General features: G+C 43.1%; 1 protein-coding gene across 1 annotated transcript in view; it reads left to right on the top strand.

Annotated features, from left to right (window-relative positions):
- The window catches only part of USP13 (ubiquitin specific peptidase 13), a 113,118-nt gene that overhangs the window by 40,673 nt on the left and 50,102 nt on the right, over positions 1–22,343 (top strand). Inside the window, exons 5-10 of the mRNA XM_021692342.2 lie at positions 5,188–5,330; positions 6,848–7,032; positions 13,008–13,102; positions 14,171–14,358; positions 19,242–19,313; positions 19,674–19,767. Coding sequence (XP_021548017.1) covers positions 5,188–5,330; positions 6,848–7,032; positions 13,008–13,102; positions 14,171–14,358; positions 19,242–19,313; positions 19,674–19,767 — 777 coding nt within the window. The remainder of the gene's footprint in view (positions 1–5,187; positions 5,331–6,847; positions 7,033–13,007; positions 13,103–14,170; positions 14,359–19,241; positions 19,314–19,673; positions 19,768–22,343) is intronic.

Genomic DNA, 22,343 nt, shown 5'->3' with positions numbered 1-22,343 from the left:
GGCTGGTCTCTCCCCTGTGGCCTGGCCTCCCCCACTTCCCCATGGTGGGCTGCCCCCTCCCCCACGGTGGGCTGGCCTCCCCTCGGTGGGCTGGCTTCTTGCCCCTTGTAACTCACAGTCTGTCCCTTAGATTTTCACACTGTGCCCCTGAGATGTACAGGGGCTGTTGGAGAGGGGTGTCTTCTGATCAGAGGAATGGCTATATTTTTATCTCTTCTGCATATTAGCCTTCCACGTGAGATTTTGTTTGGGAAAAATAAGGGTTTCTCTGCTGAAGCAACAGCAACACGGTTATAAAAATAACTAAACGTTTACAAATCACAGGTCTGCAGGAGCTCCGTGGTAATGTGACACTCCTTGAAAGTTTTGTTCCTCATGAAGACTAAAACTACTTTCTAGGTTTTAGCGTTTAGATTTAGTGGTGAATTTTTTTTTTTCTCTTCCCTTCCCTTGGTTTTCGTGGAGCAACATTCACCTTCCTGAATGACATGAAGCTGGGGGTGGCAAGGGAGGTGAGGAAGCCACGTTCTGTTGTACTTTGATCCCGTAAGGAGGCGCGGAGCTCCTATAAGGACCCAAGCATTTTTCCTGTTCTTTCCTCCTGTCCTGTATTGTCTCTCCCACCCCATCCTTCTCTCCTTTGTTCTTTTCCTCTTTCCCACTCTGTGCACACCCTGACTTCTCAGAGCCTGGCCCCCGGGAGCAGGAGGGTCAGGGTCCATGGAGTTTAGACATGCTAGCTCCCTTCTTCCCTCCCCGCACTCCCCCAGAACAAAAGCCAGGTGTTTAGGTCTGGGAATCCTCAGGACATTGTGTGACTTTGTATCTACAGCCACCTGCTCACTTGCTTCTGCCAGGAGGGGGGGTGTGTTTGTGCTTGGGGTTCCCATGTCATTAGAGACCAGGTTTCTACCATTCAACCTCTTTTGCCCCTGACCTACTTTCTACCTAAATATAAGACCATAGAAATGAAAATGTTGTGTGTTTAGCTACTGTAGCTCTTTCCTCTAATTATTATACGTGACATATCCTTTTTTAGTGCTAAGTGCACAGTGTTTAGCAGTGCATAGAGAATTAAATTACCTCTCCTTTCTCCAGTTCCCTGTGTTGACTCATGTGGCCGTTACCAAGGATAAAATGTATGAGTGGGCAAAATGGTCTTACCTCGTCCCATTACCTGAAATTATATACTAAAGCTTGTATCTCCATGATACTGAGAGTTCTTGCTGCCTGCCCTTGTTTAATATAACTCTTACGTCTGCTGTCAGAAAAGAAATAAAGAAGCACACTGTGAATAAATGTCACGAGAAACGATTTTTCTCTCACTCACTTATGAAGAAGCCTTTATGTGAAAAAGTTAATGGAGCCTTTAAGTGTTTTTTAATTATTCCTATATTCAGAATATAATTCAAAGTGTGAATACTTTTATTTAAATAAAAGTGAAGAGTCAGAGAAATCTGAATCCCTCAATATATGTTATAATTTTTAATACGGTCTTTTAGCATCAAGAAATACATAAAAATTTTCTAAAGAAGGAGAGGGAGAATTATTTGAAAGTTGGGGTGGAGAAATTGAAGGAAAAGCTTGGGTTTATCTGATGGTAACTGATAGGATTTATTTATATATCAGGTGCTGGTTCCTATCTTTTCATGCTTCTGCTACATTTTTTGGTGTTGGATATTCTCGTTTTAAGCTTTGAAAGATTTTATTTATTTATTTATTTATTTATCTGAGAGAGAGTGAGTGAGCAAGTGTGTGTGTGTGTGTGTGAGAGAGAGAGAGAGAGAGAGAGAGAGAGAACGAGATAGAGACTGAGCAGGGGGAGAGGGAGAAGCAGACTCTCCATTGAGCCGGGAGCGCGACCTGGGGCTTGATCCCAGGACCCTGGGATTATGACCTGAGCCGAAGGCAGACTCTTTTTTTAAGCTTTTAAATAACAAAAATTATTGAGCTGAAAATCACCCAACCAGATGACTCTTCCTTCATCTTTTGAGCTTCTCAGCTCAGAAAAAATTCTGTTTCAGATAAGAACTCTGTGGATTCTACCAGAAAGTTAAACCACCTCTCAGTGATGTGGAGTTTGAAGAGACCTAGCATTTGGAGCTCAGTAGGGATCTTATAGCCTGAAATCCAATGCCTCATTTTAGACATCAGGAACTCAAGCAATGGTGTGCTTGTAAATATTTAGCAACCAGCTCCCTGGGGGAAAGGACTGCTTTGTAGTGTTTGATGGTTTCCGTGGTGTAAATATTCCCACCGTGGCTGATTTCAGACTAACAGATGTCTCGAAAGCAGTGTTGAAAAGAGAGTCTACAGTAGCATACCATTATATAGAATTCCCGCCAGTCACATAACGTAAATGTAAATAACCTCAAGAGCACACAGAAACTCGTAAGATATAGTAGAACAGGAAGTGAAGAGTTTTGAGTGTTTGTTACTTTTTAAAAATATATTTTACTTGATTGTAAATTTTTATAATTTTCAACAATGGCCGTGTTTAACAACCATCTTGCAGAATTTCTTAAAATTTAACAATCAATTCTGTGAGCCAGTTTGAGTCAGTTCCAGAACACTACTGAATTTGAGGCCTATGAGGCCTGGGATGGAGCCAAGACTAGTACCAAGTTTTTTTTTCTCTTCACTCTAGACAACAAATCCAGGGAAAGGCAATTCATGGCATAGTTATAGGATAATAGATCCTGATCTTCAGCTATGATCCATATGAAGGGCCGCTAAGTGATTTCAGATGATACTCTGAAAACACTAGATCAATATTTCGTAGTGGCCCAGAAATTTGAGGAAATTTTGTTGAGTGTCACCAAGAAGTATATTCAAAGAAAAGAGAGAATATTGTGTTCAAATCTTGATCAACATTATTGTGCACTGCGGAGAAGATTCAGAGGAGGACAGAGAAGGGACTGAGATAGTCATTGAAGCAACCAGGAGATTGTAATAACAGACTAGACTGAAAAGCTTGGGATGTGTAGCCCGAGTGCTAAGGCAGCTGAAACCCGGAGGATCAGGAGGGGGTTTGTGGTGACCTCAACCCTGTTTTCTAGGGGCACTCCTGGAAGGAAGTGGGAGATTAACTTTGATAATTGAAAGGAAAGGCTAATTGTCTAAAAGTGCTTGTGGTGAGAGATGAGTGGGACTATCTCTTTTAAAAGGTTTAAATATATTTATGGATGCCTCGCGTGTCATGGAATGTAAGCTTTCTGAGGGCAGAGACCTCTTCCTTATTCCTGACTGTGCCTTGCTCAGTGCCATCCATCGGTAGTGCCTTGGAGAGTTTTAAGCTGCAGCAGGAGAGGATGTGATATTCCCAGCAGACCAGTCTGGCTACTGTGCAGAGGAGGGGGCAGGCGTGGGAGAAAGGAACGTGCAAGGAGGCTGCTGTGTGGCCGTCTGGGTGAGCTGTGTTAGTGGCTGGGACCAAGATGAGTGTGACTGAAGTTGAGAAGAGGAAGGTTCCAAACAGATTCTGGATGCAGCAGTGAGAGCAGTTGCTCATGGGCTGGGTGGGCGGGGGACGGCAGCTGAGGGAGCTTCCTTCATGGTCTCTTAATGAGTTCTAGGGCTACCCAGGGGAAAACACTCTGCATGAAGTTCAGCTAATTGTGCAGGATGTTAGGGAGTTCAGCTAATTGTGCAGGATGTTAGGGATGTAGAATACAAACCTTGGTTTAAAAACTTTTTTAAACCATCCAGTGGCTTTTGTTGTATTCAGAGTTGGGCATCCATTGCCACCATCTCCTTGTGGAATATTCTCATCACCCCTTCACCTGTCATCCCTTTCAGCCTCTGGCAATCACTCATCTACTTTCTGTCTCGATGGATTTGCCTATTCTGGACATTTCATATAAATGGAATCATACATTATACATAGTTCTTTGTGGCTGGTCTTTTTTACTTAGCGTGTATTTATTTTCAAGGTTCATTCATGTTGTGGCATGTATCAGGACTTCCTTCCTTTTTATTGCTGAATAACATTTCATTGTGTGGACATAAGACATTTTATTTATCCATTTGTCATTAATGGGCATCGGGGTTGTTTCTGCTTTTTGGCTATTCTAAATAATGTTCTGTGAACATCTGTATGTAAGTTTTTGCATGGGCACATATTTTCATTTTTCTTGGATGTATACCTAGGAGTCGAATTGCTAGGTTATATATACGGTAACTCAGTTTAACCATTTGTGGAACTGCCAAACTGTTTGCCAAAGTGGCTGCCCCATTTTACATTCCCACCAGAATATGTTTTTTTTTTTTTTAAGATTTTATTTATTTATTTGACAGAGAGAGACACACAGAGAGTGGGAACACAAGCAGGGGGAGTGGGAGAGGGAGAAGCAGGCTTCCAGCTGAGCAGGGAGCCCGATGGGGGACTTGATCCCAGGACCCTGGGATCATGACCTGAGCTGAAGGCAGATGCTTAACGACTGAGCCACCCAGGCGCCCCACACCAGAATATGTTTTTAAAGACAGCTAGAAATAGTTGTTATAGCATTAAGCAAATAGCAAATGTGGTGATATGCATATGTGCCGGATTAATCGAGTTTAGGAGAAAGCAGAGAATTTGCACCCCCTTCCCCTGTGGTCAGTTGTTGCCAAGCTGGACATCACAGATTTGCTCATGATGTTGACTGACCTGGCACAGAGACACCTAGGCATGTCCCCGTCCAGGGTCACATTTGCACCAGATTAAGAAATGGAGCCGTGCTGCTTGCATTCCATTCAAATGCCCTTGACCTCATGCCATTGTGTGATGAGTTGAGGATATTGGATATCTGGGTGTATATTTGTTAGGAGGAAAACATACCACTTGGGTAAATCCTAGGCATTCCTATAGCTAATTTCACTCTTGTAAATCATTCACCGAATACTTTTTACTCTGCTTGCTAAGAAATTGTTAAATCTGACTCATCTGCTTGGGTTTACAGACTGGATTGGGTTCCTTGCTATCTTGTATCATTGTCAATACTGCACACTCTAGGTTAGGGACAAACCCTAGCTAGATTCATGGAGAAAATGCTGGAATCAGCTAACTAGGATCTTGCTCTTATGGTCACTGCTGTCTGAATTTTCTCGGATCAGGCTGTATTTATTAACGAACTTTTAAGCTTATTTTCTAGAAGTTGCTATTCTCTCAAACTGTTTTTACATATGACATCTGGGTTTGTCTTACAGGTAACAATTGCTTGTGATGCGGTTCTCAGCTCAAAATCTCCATATAGAAAGCAGGACCCAGACACATGGGAAAATGAATTGCCGGTATCCAAATATGCCAATAACCTTACCCAGTTGGACAATGGAGTCAGGATTCCTCCGAGGTGAGTGTCAGATAGCAAAATGGAACTTTACCCCTTAAAACTGGCTAAAGGAATATTTACATTTCTACCCCTTCTCTGAATTGGCAGTTATATATATTTTTACCAGATGCCTCTGATTAAAACTAAGCTCAAAATTCTTTCTAAAAGTATCTGTACCTTTGTAGAGGCTGAGCATGGCCAGCCCATACCCCTGAGCTCATCCCCACCCCTTGCCTCTCAGTGGCAAGCACCCGCAGTTCTTTGCTTGAGGGCTTTCTCTGCCTGCTGAGGCCAGCCAGGCAGGCCTGTGCATGGGACAGTGAGAAATGCCATGGAGTTAATGCTCCCTCCTGTCCTCCTGGAACAGCCCTCAACCAGTGACTGTGGTGTGGGTGGATAAATACCCTGGACCCTGACCCCTCGAGTGGAGGTCCCCAACTGGACTGAGCCCCAGTTGCCCATGGTGGTTGTCTGCTTGTTGACGTACCTGGACTGGCTTCCTGCCCTTTCCAGTCTTCCTTTTCTCCAGTGCTTCCTGGGATCACCTCCTAAACAAGCCATTTACATTCAAACCTTTGTTTCAGAGTCTGCTTCTAGGGGAACACAACTTTTACCAGTCTTTGGTTGTCACCTTTGTGGCTGGAATGTTCTTTGGGCTACATTAGCATCTCCCGTTAGGTCTGTTGTGTGGACAGAGGCAGGTGCTCTAGTCTTGTTCAACCTGCCTGTGCTGCCTTCCCCTTCTGTGTGGTTGTAGGGGAAGGCAGGCTACTTCTGGGCCTCAGTTTCTCCCTTTGATAGTGGGGTTGGGGATAATTGATTTTGAAGGGTGTTGAATAGAATTAGATGATCAAACTTCTGTAGGGTACTTGGCATGTACCTGACATTTAACCTTCAATGAAACTGACATTCTTTATACTTCATTCAGAACTGCTGCATAGTAGGATTTTGTTTAAACGAGTTTTACTAGGTGTGTTTAATGCTTTAGAACTTTACATGTTTACGCACATGGGATCCTTCATGTTTTAGACATATTTGAGCTCTACTGTCCCTCATGTAGGAATTTGAAGGAAATGACCTCCTCTCCTGACCTCAGGTTCTGTGTTTATTATTTATTTGCCAATTTTTTAAAAGATTATTTGAGAGAGAGCGAGAGTGAGAGAGAGGCAGAGGGAGAAGCAGACTCCCCACTGAGCAGGGAGCCCGATGCGGGGTTTGATCCCAGAACCCTGGGATCATGACCTGAGCCGAAGGCGGACACCTGACCGACTGAGCCACCCAGGCGTCCCACTGTGTCAGTTTTCTAAAGTAAAAGAGCCCTGGTGGAGGCAGGCAGGGTATTGATTGGTTCTGCTGCTCTGGGAGGGGCGACATTAACATTCTGAAGGGAGAAGAGGGGGAAGGAAGCACCGATTTCCTTTGTTTCACTCACCGTTTCCTGTGACCCCCAGTTTGAGACAGTCCGTTTTCTTGGATGCTAACTTCCTAGCTATGCTTCGTGTTCCAGTGATAGTAACTGCTCTTCACTGACTTTTCAGTGGTTGGAAGTGTGCCAGGTGTGACCTGCGGGAGAACCTCTGGTTGAATCTGACCGATGGCTCCGTGCTGTGTGGGAAGTGGTTCTTCGACAGCTCTGGAGGCAACGGCCACGCGCTGGAGCATTACAGAGACATGGGCTACCCTCTAGCCGTGAAACTGGGAACCATCACTCCTGACGGGGCGGGTGAGTGTGCCCTCACTGACTGTCCGAACTTGCAGTGGCTCCTCTTAGTTGAACCGGTGCCTTCATTCCTAGGTTGGAAGGTGGAAGCTCTGGACACAGCTCAGGTGTGAATCCTGATTCTGCCTCTCGCTGGCAAGTCTTCAAATCCTTTTCAGCTTCAGGTTCCTCATCTTGAGGATGATCGTGGTAGCTCTCTCATAGATCTGTTAATGTGTCTAAAGCATTTAGCCCAGTGCATGCAGTTAAGGCCTTAATAAAAGTTAGTGCTACTATTACCTGTTATTACTGTCTTTCTGTATATCTCTTGGCTAAGAGGACAGAGGGGTAGGAACCAGGACTTGTGAAGTGAACAGGGATAATCAAGTCCACCATTAGAACTGTAGAGGGAAGCCCTAGAATTCATTATGGGGGTGAGCATCATTTTAGAAACTAATGGAAACATTAAGGAAAGGGATTTTAAAGGATGTTGTGTGTCAGAGTCCGTGACAGCGGCCGGGAGCAAAGGATTAGACTTGGTTCCTACTTGTATTGTCAGCTTCAGAATTGGTTCTCTTTCTTTATGTTCTCACACCGTATGCTCTCAAATGTTAGTTTTTGGCCACGTTTGTACAAAACCTCTACACAAGCCAGGGTGAATCCTACGAATTCCAGAATCTGAAGAGGAAATTTGGGACATGCAGTTGGATGGAGGGTTACAGCACGTCGCTTACAGGTCTTCGCTATGTTGAATGACTGCTGTACAAGGCAACCATCATAAGGCTACAGAGGGAAGGGTTTGTAATATAGGAGTTCTAGTGGGTAAAATTGTAGGGGGAGAATCATTTGAATGTGTCTCCTTTTTTTTTTTTTTAAGATTTATTTATTTAGAGACAGCGCGCATGCAAGTGTGAGCATGTGGATGGCGGGGGGGTGGGGTGGGGTGGGTTGCAGGCAGAGGGAGAAGGAGAGAGAATCCCAAGCAGACTCCGTGCTGAGTATGGAGCCTGGCACAGGGCTTGATCCCACTACCCTGAGATTACAACCTGAGCGGAAACCAAGAGTCAGATGCCTAACTGACTGCGCCATCCAGGTGCCCTGAATGTGCCTCCTTTCTATGTTGTTTTTTGTAGTGCTTTGATAAAACCAATTATTAGAAGTCCAGTTCCTAGAACAACCTAAGACTACAATTATTTGTATACATGGCTTTGTTCTAAAATTTCAGTTGTTTGAAGCCAGAGCTATGTCTTACTCATCTTTGGGTTCCATATAAAATCTTACACGTGGTAGGTGCAAATACTTTTGTTAAATAAACTGACTGGTATGTATTTAAATAATTAGATTCTATTTAAATGTATGCTAATAATAAAGGCAAGGGTTAATTCTGTTCTGATGTCTTTAATTTTCCAGAAGCCTTTTTTCTAGCATGAAACTTATTTTCGAACTATGATTTAGACTTTTTTCTAATTTTCATCTAAAGCTTTTTTCCTTTCAACTTGAGGAAGGAACATTTTATATTTGCCCCTTGATTATACAAGGAGCAGATATTCAGTGTAACATATTTAGAAAACAGAAAGATTTAGAGAAGTAAATAAAAATCACTAGTAATATCATTTGACAAATCACTTCTAACAATTTGGGTATCTCCTTTCAGTTTTGTTTTCTGTTTTAAGGCCTTGATCAATTCTTATACAACCCCCCCAGACTGCCCCTGCCCCACATTTTTACAAAAAAGGAATCACACTGTATAAAGTTCTATTCCTTGTTTTCCTCTGTTTAATATTAAATATATATATATATTCCATTTCATTAAATACTCTTCAGTATCCCACGATAGTTCCATAAATCATTTCACTATACTCCTATTATTTGTTATAATTTTTTTGCTATTCTGATGAGCATCCTTGTATATATGGAAATCTTTGGATGTTTGTCTGATGATATATTTAGGATAAATTCTTATGAACAAAGGGCTGAACCTTTAAAATTTTCAGTTGCCGAATTTCTCTTTTAAACAGTTACAGTAATTTACATTCCCATTAGCAGTGTATGAGACTACCCATTTCAGCAAATCTTTGACAACTTTGGATATTCGCCATTTTTAAAAACCTTTGCTAATCTGGTATCTTGTTTTCATTTGCTTTACTAGTGAGGCTGAATATTTTTCATAGTATTTTTGGCCATTTGTAATTCTATTTGTGAATTTCTTAGGTTGATTTTCTAGTAGACATATGTGTAGGTGTTCCTTATTGGTTTTAAAAAAACTCTTCAGCTGCTAAGACTATTAATTCATTATCTGCCGTAGTTAAGTGTTTTTTTTTTGTTGTTGTGTTTGTGGAGGAGGGAGAACTTTTCCTTATATAATTGAGAGTATTTTAATAAATATTCCTGTTTCAATCATAGAAGGCATAAAACAAACAGCAATGTAGATCCCATAGCCTGTGATGAGAGTTCTTGAATTCATTCACCTGAGATAATGTTCACTTTTTGAAGAAAGATCAGGATTTGATTTCTGCTTGTCTTGTGCAGAGTTGGTTTTAACACAAATGATTATTTTCAGTCTAATTATTATATTAGTTTATGGGATGCATCAATCTTATATTAGTTTCTTTTAGGCCTGTTTAATATTTTGCTAGCTGTAACTCGTTTATTTTAAAGCCAAATAAGTTAATGTAAACATGCCTAAAGTTTCCCTTAATGTCTGATGATGAGCCTTGTGGACATTGAGGCCTGGGAGTGCAGGATGCCCTCTGTTTAGGGGCGGGTAGCCACCTCCTGGTGAAGGTAACACTCCCAATGGTCCCATTTCCGTATTTGCTAGGCTCACTGAGGCTAATTCAACGAGCAAGAGAGAAAGTGTTTATTTTTTAGTTTATGGTGAGAACCACAACTGTCTGTAAGTGGGATGTTTATGTTGGCTTGACCAGTACATTCCTTTCCTGTGGGGAGCTGACTTATATTTAGAGTATTGCTTAGTGAACATGGAATCCAAGCAGGTTGTGGACTCAACTATTTTATGGTAATGTGATCTGATCATCCCGGTTTCCTTCTCCCCAATAAGGATATACCTGTTCGGTGAGAAACTCCTACTTACCTTGAGGTCGCAACTTAGAATCGGTTCTTCCAACAAGCCTGGACCGCCTAGGCGAGGCCATTGTGGTGGCATGGGTAATAAAAATGGCCCCATATCAAATTCCATTCTGGGTCTCCATGAGTACAGTGACAAACAAACCCAGAAACAGATCACCATACAAACAAACAAATAAGAGCTTTCCTCTGTGGGAGGAGACATTGATTTGGCAAAGCGAGGATGAGGTTCTGGGTGGGAAGGCAGTGAGGAGGGACAGAGACAGGAGAGGGTGTTTCAGTCTTCTATCATGAAACTAGGTTACCTGAAAGAAGCCTCAGTGCCTTGGTGGTTGCAGAAGAAGCTTATGGAGATGCCCACAGTAGCTGTGAAATCCTGCCCCCACTGGCCCCTGCACCAGCTCAGTAGCATCTTAGGGTGCTCTTTCCTGAGTCCACTTCAAATTTTTTTTCTATGACTACATGTCATTTATAAATTCTTCATGCTTGCCAAATTCGAGGATCACAGTTCATTTTTAGATTTCTTGTATGTTACTCACTCAACTGTTTTTGTCATTGGAGTAAAAAAAATAACTGTCGTGTCTGACCAAATCATGTCACATGTTCGGAGCAGTTAATGACTGGAGGGAGGAAACATTAATTTCTCAATATGGCATGAGCTTAACAAATTAAAAATTATAGAGTGCTTTGTGATTTTCACTTATTTCAAAATCCTAGGCCAATGTCAACTGTTCAGGTCTGGCAACTTTGTTATTTTCTAATAAAGCCTCAAATAATTAGAGGCTTAGAGTCTTAAGTCTTCAAAATTATTTCACTAGTTAATAATAACCAAAGTTAAAGTGCCTAGGGAATGTCATTTTCACCTTCAGCCAGTATTTGAGTGGTATTTTTCTTGTCACTTGCCATAGATTTAAAAATATTATTTATGTGTTTGTTTCAAGTTATTAAAGATTTTTGTTCATGTTTTTAGCATTTAAACTTTTGGGGAAGTTTTTCTTGATTGGGCTGGGGATTTTGTCTTGTGTTTTTGCTTTTGAGATCACTGAATTATACTAAAGAAAGAATATAAATGAAGGCTGCCTATCTACAAGTTAAAATGGGCCCCTAGAGGAAGAGGGATAGGAGAGAAAGCTATACAACATCTAACCCATTAATAATGGGAAGACTTACTTCCTTTGGTGGCAGTGAGTCTCCACATATCTGGGTTTCGGTCAGATCACCATAGTGTGTGTGTGTATTTTATTCCTCCTGGTGATGTTCCAAAGAAGAGGAAAATCCTTGGACAATCTCTTTTACTGTCCTAAAGAATGCTATCCTTTTTATTCTTTTTAAAAATTTACTTATTTTATTTTTAAAAAAATTTTTAAAAAGATTTTATTTATTTAGTTGGGAGAGAGAGAGTGAGAGAGAGAGAGAGAGAGAGCAGGAGCAGGGGGAGGGGCAGAGGGAGAGGGAGAGGGAGAAGCAGACTCCCCACTGAGCAGGGAGCCTGATGTGGGGCTCGATCCCAGGACCCTGAGATCATGACCCGGGCCAAAGGCAGACACTTAACTGACTAAGCCACCCGGGCGCCCTTATTTACTTATTTTAGAGAGAGAGAGAGAGAGAGAACATGAGTGGGAGGGGCAGAGGAAGAGAGAATCTCAAGCAGACTCCACACCCAGCATGGAGCCCAACATGGGGCCCAATCCCACCACCCAAGATCATGACCTGAGCCAAAACCAAGAGTAGGACGCTCAACTGACTGAGCCACCCACGAACCCCTACTATATTGATATCTATTTTCCTTGTAATAGATTTTGTTTTTCCAATTTAAGAGTGAAGAAATTGTGGTTTTTGACTCTCCCTTCCTATTAAGGGCCTAGGATGGTGCTTCACCAAGTCTCTGAGTCTCCTGAGAGATATAAAGAGATAGTCTGGTGTAGAAGAAAAAGGACTGGGTGAGGGGTCAGGATACATGGGTTCTGGGCTCCCTGTGGGGTTTGAGGCAAATGATTTAACCTTATGAGCCTCTTTTCCTCATCTGCAAAATGGGCCTGAAGATATCTGTCCCCTCTCCCACACTGCACTGCTGTGTGAGGACACACAAGGCAGTGGTTTTGATAGCTTTTGGGGGGATTTGCCCAGAAGGCCAAGATACCAATCCCTCAGGCCCTGGGACCGGTGGGCTCGGCCTGGGGCTGGCTAGAACCTCCTGAGTTACCTGGCTGGGCCATGAGCATCCACATTTGCTGTGAGTGCTACGGGCTGGTGGACTGAACAGTCTTCACTAAGTCCCTCACCAGCTCTGTGGGGTGTGGACACTAATGTTAGAAAGAAGGGATGAAGGGGCAGGTGGGAGGTGGACGTTGGTGAGCTGGTAGGTCTGAGACTGTAGAGGATTCTACAGCAGAAGTGAGCTTTGTCTTGGACCTAACACCTTACTCCAGCCATTCAGCTGCTCCCGAGGGCCTGTGTGTCCCCTCTGTTCCCTTGTAGGTTCCCCTGCCATGGCAGGTGTTGCCTCTCTGTCCTCCCTCACCCCTCCCTCCTCCTGCACAGTTGTTATGCCGGTGCGGTTTTGGTTAGAAGATCAGTTGTTAGGCATTTACACTCATCTAATTTCAACTATTTTAACTTTAGACACTGCTTTTTAAATTTTTTTTTGTCTCAGAAAACCTTTTTAAAAATTAACCTCCTGAAATGTCAAAAATTGCTATATGGGTATAATTACAAAATAGACCTATTAATTATGTTTGTTGTTGCTCATCTGTCTTTTCTCCAGTTGAGTGTGTAACTCACAGGAGGTTTCTATTGGCTTTATTCACCCATGTATCCCAAGCCTGGCGCATAGTGGGAGCTCAGTAGACATATGTTGAATACTGAATGACTTGATTAAAGATCTCATTCCTTGTTTTCTCTTCACCCTGTAGATGTTTATTCCTTTCAAGAAGAGGAACCTGTTTTGGATCCTCATTTGGCCAAGCACTTAGCGCATTTTGGAATTGATATGCTTCATATGCATGGGGTAAGAAGGTCCACTTTGTCTGTATTCCTACCTTGCAGGGAGGGAACCCTTTGGTTTCTTTAATATGTAATTGCTGTAACAGGAATCTTACTTTTATAGGTTTTAGGTTTTAATGTTTGCATTTACTTCTTGAATTTAATTAATTAACATTTTCTTTTGGTTACCAGCTTACATTTTTTTTTAATGTTATAATAAAAATGGTACCTCATCAAGTACCATTTGTTTTAGTTGGAATTTACTTGTAAAATTTCTGTATCCTTTGGTGGAGAGTTGCATGAATCACTCCTTGTTCACTGAAGCGAGAAAGTATGGGAAGATGACCTTTAAAATTATCTGTGACCGACATCACTTTAATTAATTTCAGGAAGGGAAGCAGAGCTCGGGGGTGGAAAGAATAAGCCAACATATTGTTGTTGATGGGAAGAGCTTTGCTTCATTTAATATTGTGTTTTCAAGCTGATATCATGACTATGTAACGTCCGTGCCTGTGAGGAGCTGCTTCAGTGTGCACGCTCCGCTTGGACCCTTCCCTCCCAGCCTGTCTCCCTCTCCTCGGGCTCTCCTCCCCTCCATCTCCTTGTCCTCACTCACGTCACCCTTCAAGGCACTTCCAAGGCCCATGATTTTCCTTCACTTTCCTCTCCAGCGGCCTTGCCTTTCTGTTTGCTGGGTTGCACTGGAAAATACAGTTTTTATTGTATTTTACAGTATACTCTACTAACTTCTTTCTTTCCGTTCCTATTTGTCTTTCTTCCTCCTATCTCCTTTCCCCTTCATCTCTCTCTTTCATATTTAAATCTTTTAAGTGTGTGTATTTACTGTGGAAAGACATACATAACATAAAATTTACCATTTTACTATTTTTAAGTGTGCGGTTCTGTGGCATTAAATACATTGACATTTTTGTGCAGCATCGCCACATCAGTCCCTTTAATTAGGTGATTTTTCTGCTTATCTTCGGGAACAAAGGGGCAGAAACATTCATTGCTGTTAGAAATAATTCTTGGGACATGGGCTTGGGGTGATAATTACAACTAAAGTTGGTTTCCTTCAATGACTTTGCCCCAGACAGAGAACGGGCTTCGGGACAATGACATCAAGCCTCGGGTCAGCGAGTGGGAAGTGATCCAGGAAACGGGGACGAAGCTGAAGCCCATGTATGGCCCCGGGTACACGGGTCTCAAGAATCTGGGCAACAGCTGCTACCTGAGTTCCGTCATGCAAGCCATCTTCAGCATCCCAGAGTTCCAGAGAGCGTAAGTGTCCCCCCGCGGAGCTGGGTGCACAGCGCTGCCCTTTGTCCGCCCCCGGATGTGCAGGGGAAGCTCGTCTTCATCAGCTGCAGGACATGCCACCGCATCCGCGTGGTGTGACTTCTTACACTGAAGCTGGGTGAGAACACTTGTTAAGTGTTACGGGAATCAGGTGAGATTAGGAGAGCTTTGTAACTGAGAAACTTACCGGGGCTTGTCGTATTAATAATGGCTTCCGTTTTTAGACCTTCAATCCCCCTCTATGCCAACAAAATATTAATCATCCATCTTCACAGCACGCCTGCCATATTCCTTCTATAGATACGCTAGGAGAGATTCAGTGATTGGTTTGGTCAGTGTTGCCCTCCTGGTGAGTGGAGTTTCTTAGAGGATTTAAGCTTTGTGTTATTTGCTACTCAAAATGTGGTTCACGGACTGGTGCTGGTCCTTGGACTGCTGGGTATGGATGTGTGATAACTATGGAAATGGAGAGGGAGCATGTGGAAATTTTTGTAGCAAGTCGACATTGTCATGCTTTATAAGTGGCATTTCATTTTTCGAATTACTTTTTTTTTTTTTTAAAGATTTTATTTATTTTTTAGAGAGCGAGCGAGAGAGAAACAGCATGAGAGGGGAGAGGGTCAGAGGGAGAAGCAGGCTCCCCGCTGAGTGGGGAGCCCGATGTGAGACTCGATCCCAGGACTCTGGGATCATGACCTGAGCCGAAGGCAGACGCTTAACCATCTGAGCCACCCAGGCGCCCTCGAATTACTTTTATTATGTATCTTAAAGGAGTCATCTGTATGAATTGAAATAAACAGAAAAGCTGGCCTTTCACCACAGATAATCGGGAGGCACTGATGGAGGATGTTTCCTAAGTGTGTGTGTATGAAGCTGCCTCCTTCCTCCCATATGGAGGGCAGAGCGGCTATGTCTGTGGCCCTTCTCTTCTCTGGGCTGGGCTTAGAGGGGGGCTGCACAGACCGGGACCGAGGCTGGTGCACTTGTGGGCAGCCACAGCCTAAAGTTCAGAAAATTATCTCTAGTGTATTCCAGAGCGGGTTGGTTTCCACCACGGTTCAAGTACGGAAGAGGACACGCACTGACCTACTGATGAAGGGGCAGACAGCATGCTAGGAATAGCCCAGGGCAATTTTTTAGCCCTGTGGAGTTGAAATGCTAATGGCTTTCATGGTAGTTAATCAAAAGTATATCAGATACCCTTTTCTTTTCTCTCTTGGTATTTGAAGACTTACTTTTCTTGCCGTTTTCTGGCTTTGGAAATTTATGGCCAGTTTGCATGTCTAGTTTTCATTTTCTCATCCAGCCAATGAAGAGTGGGTTCTGCTCTGCTCAGCAGGGTGCTGGGTGGGGAGGGGGGTTCAGTGGTGAACAAAAGGACATGGTGCCTGGCTCCACTTGAGGAAACAGACAGTGAATAAATGATCAGAAGAACAACTGCATGGTAATAAACATGGTAAGTTCCATGAAGGAAAAGGGCAAGAGATGGTCAGGGAGGATCTCTTTGAAGAGAGGGCACACAAAGGGACACACACCTTGACTGATATGCAGGAGGACTGGGGACAGAGGGTTTTGGACAGAGAAAGAGCAAGTTTGAAGCTCTGAGATGGGAGCACTTTTTCAAAGGTATGCCTCACACTTCATATTTTTTTTTAAGATTTTATTTATTTGACAGAGAGAGACACAGCGAAAGAGGGAACACAAGCAGGGGGAGTGGGTGAGGGAGAAGCAGGCTTCCTGCTGAGCAGGGAGCCCGATGCGGGGCTCGATCCCAGGACCCTGGGGTCATGACCTGAGCTGAAGGCACATGTTTAACCAACTGAGCTACTTAGATGCCTGACACATTGTATTATTTCTATAAATTTTTGCCCATGTCTCATACTTGTATTATTATTTGATTGGGGAACAGTGTAACTTCATCTTACGTTTCTCATGGTCCCTTATTTAAAAAAAAATATTGAAGGAAAGGCCTTGTGGTAGATGTTGTATAATTATTATTTCTTTTAAACTAGAATGGAGGGAACTTGTGTTCTTTGGTTACAAAACCCAACAACTGTTTCGGTGACTTACAGTCTATAGGTTTTGAAAATGCTCTCTATCCTCCAAAGTTTGACGAACAGTCATATTTCTGAATTTTTTTCTCTAGTGAAAAAAGGTACCTCACGTCTATGTTTTGGAATTAAGATTCACATATCTCCCCTTAGTGTTGTTTCAAGAGTCTCAGAATTGTATATTACTGAATATTTAATATTCTATTTTCTAAACATTTACTGTGTATATTACTACATGAGCAACCTACTCATAATACTTGTCCTCAGTCTGTTCGTTCTTTTACCAAACATCACTTGGTTGAAATACTTGCTCTTCAAACTCCTTTCTCCCCAGCAGGACTAACTCTCAGTGGAGTTGGGTCCAGGAGCAATGTCTCCATTTTGTAAGTAGAAAGAGTGACTCATGGAGAGATTAAATGGCTTATGCACAACCAGAGTGTAATTCGGAAATGTCAGCCTGACTCCGTGATACCCTGCCTGCTACTAGAACCCGGTTTACATTTCAGAATAATTCTGATGCTGATCAAATAGAAATAAATGGTGTATAAATTGAATGAGAGCTAAGATGGATTGTCAGATAGGAAAACTACTTTTTTGAGAACCACTAGACTGCAAACTAAAGTTACAATACGTATTTTAAAAAAGTATCTAGCATTACTTCTGCGTTTTAATTTAACTTTGTTGTAATGAAGGATATTCCTCATCATTTAGAAAAGTAATAGTAATTACTAGCAAAATGGACTTTTCTGACATCAAAGATTTACCACCTTTAATTTTTCATTTTTCTCCACCAATCTTGCCTGAAAGCATAAGCCTCACTAATGTTCATCTTCCCAGTGAGGTTTTCTTATCTGGTCAGCTTTTGAAATACGATAAAGACTGGCTTGTAAGAGAGCTAATGAGTTCATCATGTTGTATATTAACAATTCCTCTGTGCAGTCTCTGGTTGCGCATAGTTTGGTTACAAAGTTTGGTTGATCTCTTATTTGGCTCTTGGTCCACTGAAAATTTCTAGATGACATATCCAAAAGCCATTTGAAAGGGGCTGTCCCAGAGAAGTGGGCTCTGTTAATTTTGACAGAAGTACATAATCTGGGGTACAAATTCTGAGTTTGTAGATAGCAGGTGCCTGCAGGCATCCGGAAGTAGAGGTCATTGCTAACTACTAGTGTGTTGTGGTTCTCTGCTCGGGCTTTGTTGCAGTAATGCCTTTTCTGTTGGTTTATAGGTAGTCAGTTATGGAAGTTGGTTATATGATTACATTATATGAATGTATTCATTCAACAAATGTTTTTTTAGTGCCTTTTACACATCAGATGCTATTCTTTGCTGGAAATGCAGTAATTTAGAAAATGTATCTGCCTTCATGGAGATTATACTCCAGTATATAATCTCTAGAGAGATAATCAACAAGGAGATAAATTATAAAATTGCAAATACTGTTGCATGCCAAGAAGAAAGTCAGCCAGGATCAGGTGATGGGGAATTAGGAGAGGTGGGGAGGTGCCTTTTAAACAGATCTGAGATGGAGCAAAGGTCTGTGGAGAGAACATTCTGGGAAGGAGACAGCAGATGGCATGACCTTGAAGCAGGTGTGAGCTTGGTATGTCCTGGCAAAGAAGGGCACGTGGCTGGGGTGCTGTGCGCTAGGGAGAGGGATGGGAATGAGGTCAGAGAAGTGGGCAGAGCAGGGTGCATGAAGTGCCAGGGAAAGGGATCTGCTTCTGGATTCTTCTCTCTAGAGCTTTCACGCTCAGAGAGTCAAAGCCTGAAGATGGAAAGATGAACAGCACAAAGCAGAGGGTATGAAATAGGAAATGAACTTAAGAAGTGAAAGGAATGATTGTACATTGAGGTTAGAGATGGGTGGTGGAAGTTGGCACTGCTCTGTCAAGGTAAACTGGTCAGAAGGAGGGGCTGGGGCCTGCTCAAAGGAGCACGGACTGGGCAGAGTGGTTCAGAGCAGGGGTTTGGAGCCAGGCTCCCTGGGTGCACTCTGGGCTTCATCACTCCTTCCTTGGGTGACTTTGGAAGCATCCTGATTTCTCATCTCTCTAACGGGTAGCCATAACCATCCCTTCCTCATATGGTTGTAATGAAGACCCAACCAGAGTATACAGAGAGCCCTCAAGCAGTGGTAGTCGTCACTGCTGTTACCATCAGTATTCATTTTGATACGATTGGCATAATTCCTAGTCTTACCGTTTGTCTTTTTATTTTTTATTTTTTATTTGATGGAGAGAGAGAGAGAGCGAACACAAGCAGGGGGAGTGGCAGGCAGAGGGAGAGGGAGAAACAGGCTCCCTGCTGGGCAGAGAGCCCGATGTGGGGCTCGATCCCAGGACCCTGGGATCATGACTTGAACCGAAGGCAAATGCTTAACCAACTGAGTCACCCGGGCGCCCCTTACCATTCGTTTTTGAGATGGTAATTGAGATGGCATAAACTGGTGGTTCTTGATTCTGGTTACATGTTATAATCACTTGGGGGACTTTGAAAAGATTGCAAATCCCAGGCCTCAGTCTCAGGCAATGACATCAGAACATCTGGGGGTAGCTCTGGCTTTGGTGTTTTTCAGAGAAACTCTGTAAGTGATTCTAACCTGCACCCAGGGTGGAGACCCACTGATAGAAACACAAACATTTTAGGGAGGCCCATGAATATGGCTGCAGAGGTAGGATCTCAGGAAAAGTTTTCTTTAGGTGGATGATTTAACTTTGATAGAAAGGCAAGAAGGTCTTCGCTAGGATGGCAGCTTATTTTGTTTCTGTTCTTTCAGTTCCTATGTTTTTATTCTCCCTTCTCATTTTCTAGGTATGTAGGAAATCTTCCAAGAATATTTGACTACTCTCCTTTAGATCCAACACAGGACTTCAACACACAGATGTAAGTGCTGATTGAAAAGTATCTAAAAGTTTTTTAGAGAAGTATCCAGTAAGTGTTCATAATGGTTATTGCTGGGTTGCAGAATTAAAGGCAATTCTCTCTTTTTTAAAATTTTCTGTATTAACAGTGTTCTAAAATGAACACATGTTACTTTTGTTAAGAAGAAAGATATTAATAGTTATTTATAAAGTACTGAGGATGGTCTGAAATGGCATCAGTTATCAAGAAAAATCAAATAAATAAGTTATTTTTGAGTAATCAAGATAAAATGTTCCACCTAAAAGCATTCATAGGTAATGTTAATGTCTCTATGGGGAAACAACAATGACCTTTTTGTTTTTCTTTCTTCCTCCTGTCCAGGACTAAGCTAGGACATGGCCTTCTCTCAGGCCAGTATTCAAAACCTCCAGTGAAATCTGAACTCATTGAACAGGTGATGAAGGAGGAACACAAGGTATGTGTCCAGTATTTGCCATGTTGATAGGCAGGTAGGAGGGCCTTTACCAGCTAGAATGTGCATTTCCTATGATTTGGCACATGGTAGTTATAAATTTAGCGAGCTGTCAGAATAGCTATTTTGTTTTGGAGTCTAGGGTGTCTGTGTGCTCTTAAAAATTGTGGTAAGAAATAGCTAGGGTTGGTGTTTCTAGTGGCAGTTGTTTTATGGATTATATGTGAATGTCATCATTGATGGTTTTCAGAACACTGTTCTTCATAAAATAGAGCTGAGATGGAAAGAATAAGCCTTATACAAATATAAACATTTTCTCCTTGGTAACATAATCTTGGCCCTTATAATATCTTTCTTCTCCTAAGCCTCAACTTTGTTTGCTAGGATTTTTCAAGAAGCTGGTTGTTAAAGAACAACATACACATTCCTATTCTACCCCCTTCTCCACCCTGCTCCCACCTACAGAACTGAGGATTTTGAATTTCTGGAGAGGTCTGGGCAATCCTCATTTTTGGTAAGCTGCTAGGGGGTTTGTCAACACACTCAGGTATGAGAAACTCAGTTGGCCATTCAGTCACTGTTTACTGATAGAATAACTGAAAGATGCACTCCATCTCCTGACAGCCCCACTTGCAGTTCCATGTGCCTGCAGAGTGGGCTACCGACCCCTTCCCGGGTGGCTCTGTTGCGCAGCTCCTGAGGGCACTGCTCGCAACCTGGTCTTTTTTGAGTGGTGCCCTTGAAATTCTGCAGTGCACAGCTTACACAGCTGCATTTGGCAGCCTGGCTCGTAACGCTGCCTATGGCCTGAATGGAGCGCATGCCCCTTTCCCCCACCACCTGCTCTGACCTCAAGTGCTCTGACTTGACTTAGTGGACAGAGCTGTCTCTCAAGTGTTGGCCTCTGTGCTCCCACCTCAAGTCAGCCATCCTTAACTAGATCAGTAGTAGGAGTGGGAAGTGAGTAAACTCTTGTTCATAATGAAGCCAGCTAGTTGGGGAAATAAAGCAACGGAAAGAAGGGAGAGTATGAAGGGAGCATTTAGAGGCAGTGTTTGGAGGTGCGGAGTAGGAAGGGGCTGAAGAGGGTAGAGAGGGAGGTAGACACTCCAAATGGCCAGGCTGGGAGATCAGAGTGGTATGGGGGCCGGAAGATGCATTGCCATCTAGCATGGCAAGATACCGAGTTCCTTATCCATCCAAGACTGGAAGGCCCTCATCTGAGATGCAGTTGAAGGGATGGTTTGGATGTGGGTGGGGTATGGGGGGCACCCAGGCTTCTTCTACCTCTGAGCTCCTGTGAAGCTTTGAAGAGGTGTTGTTGAAAACAGCTTGGACCAACATTTTCTTTTCATCACATTAGGCCTGGGTTTTCATCCATGCTATGCCACTTCTTGGGCCACTTTTGGGTCAGAACCCACCTTCCCTGGTGGAGGAGAAGGAGACTGGATTGGGTCTCAGGGACTCTGGGCTTCCTTTCCAGGCTCTGTAAGGAGCTGTGAGACTGTGGGCAAGTCACATAAACTTCCAATCCCAGCAGTCAAATGGCAGAATTTGTCTAGGTGGTGGTTGTGAATGTTGCAAGTGTGAAGGTTCTCTCTCCCATGTAAATAAAATCTGGGTATATTACGTGCTTGTGGTTGTGTTTTTGGAATCTCCTCATTTGAGAAAATATGGAATGAAAAGTCATCAATTTGGTGATGTTTGTAAGTAAAGTTTGGTTTTGTTAATATTAAAATGTCCTTTTACATTAGAATAAAAATAGTTCTTTTTTTTAAAGATTTTATTTATTTGACAGAGAGAGAGTGAGTACAAGCAGGGGGAGGGGCAGGCAGAGGGAGAAGCAGGCTCCCTGCTGAGCAGGGGGCCCGATGTGGGGCTCGATCCCAGGACCCTGGGATCACAACCTGAGCCAAAGGCAGCCTCCCAACCAACTGAGCCACCTAGGTGCCCCAAAAATAGTTCTTATAAGAGCAAGGCACATTATTTATTCATTCTATGAACAATGACTACTTGGGGCCCTTGCTCCCTCCTCACCATTGGGCTTAGTGACTATTGTGCAGTAGCTTTGTGATCTCTAGGGGCCTGGAGCCTACATGTGGGAACTCCTGCTTTGTGTGGCCCAACATGGGTGATCTGGCAGCATTTGGGCCATATTTGGCCTGTAGGTGTTTTGCTTGGCCCACACATAAATATCTAAATTTCCAGCTTCTCTCTCTCTCTTTTTTTTCTTTGAGAGAGAGAGAGTGAGTGCAAGTCAGGGGAGAGGGACAAAGGGAGAGGGAGAGAGAGAATCGTAAGCAGGCTCCATGCCCAGCATGGAGCCCGATGCAGCACTCGATCTCATGGCTCTGAGATCATGACCTGAGCCGAAACCAAGAGTTGGATGCTTAACTGACTGAGCCGACCAGGCACCTCAGAACTTCCAGCTTCTCTTAAACAGTCAGACCCTGTGGCAGTTCCAGGCCCATGATAGCAGATGGCTGGAGCTGCGTAGCGGCCCTCCCTTCAAATAGGACACACAGTCCCCGGCTGGCTCCAGTCCCTTTGTGGTTCATGACTTGGCAGGTATGCTATTG

This window comes from Neomonachus schauinslandi, chromosome 1 (assembly GCF_002201575.2).
Source record: "Neomonachus schauinslandi chromosome 1, ASM220157v2, whole genome shotgun sequence".
NCBI classification, from domain to species: domain Eukaryota; kingdom Metazoa; phylum Chordata; class Mammalia; order Carnivora; family Phocidae; genus Neomonachus; species Neomonachus schauinslandi.
Note: the sequence above shows the minus strand (reverse complement) of the source record. Positions and strands in the feature narration are given on the sequence as shown.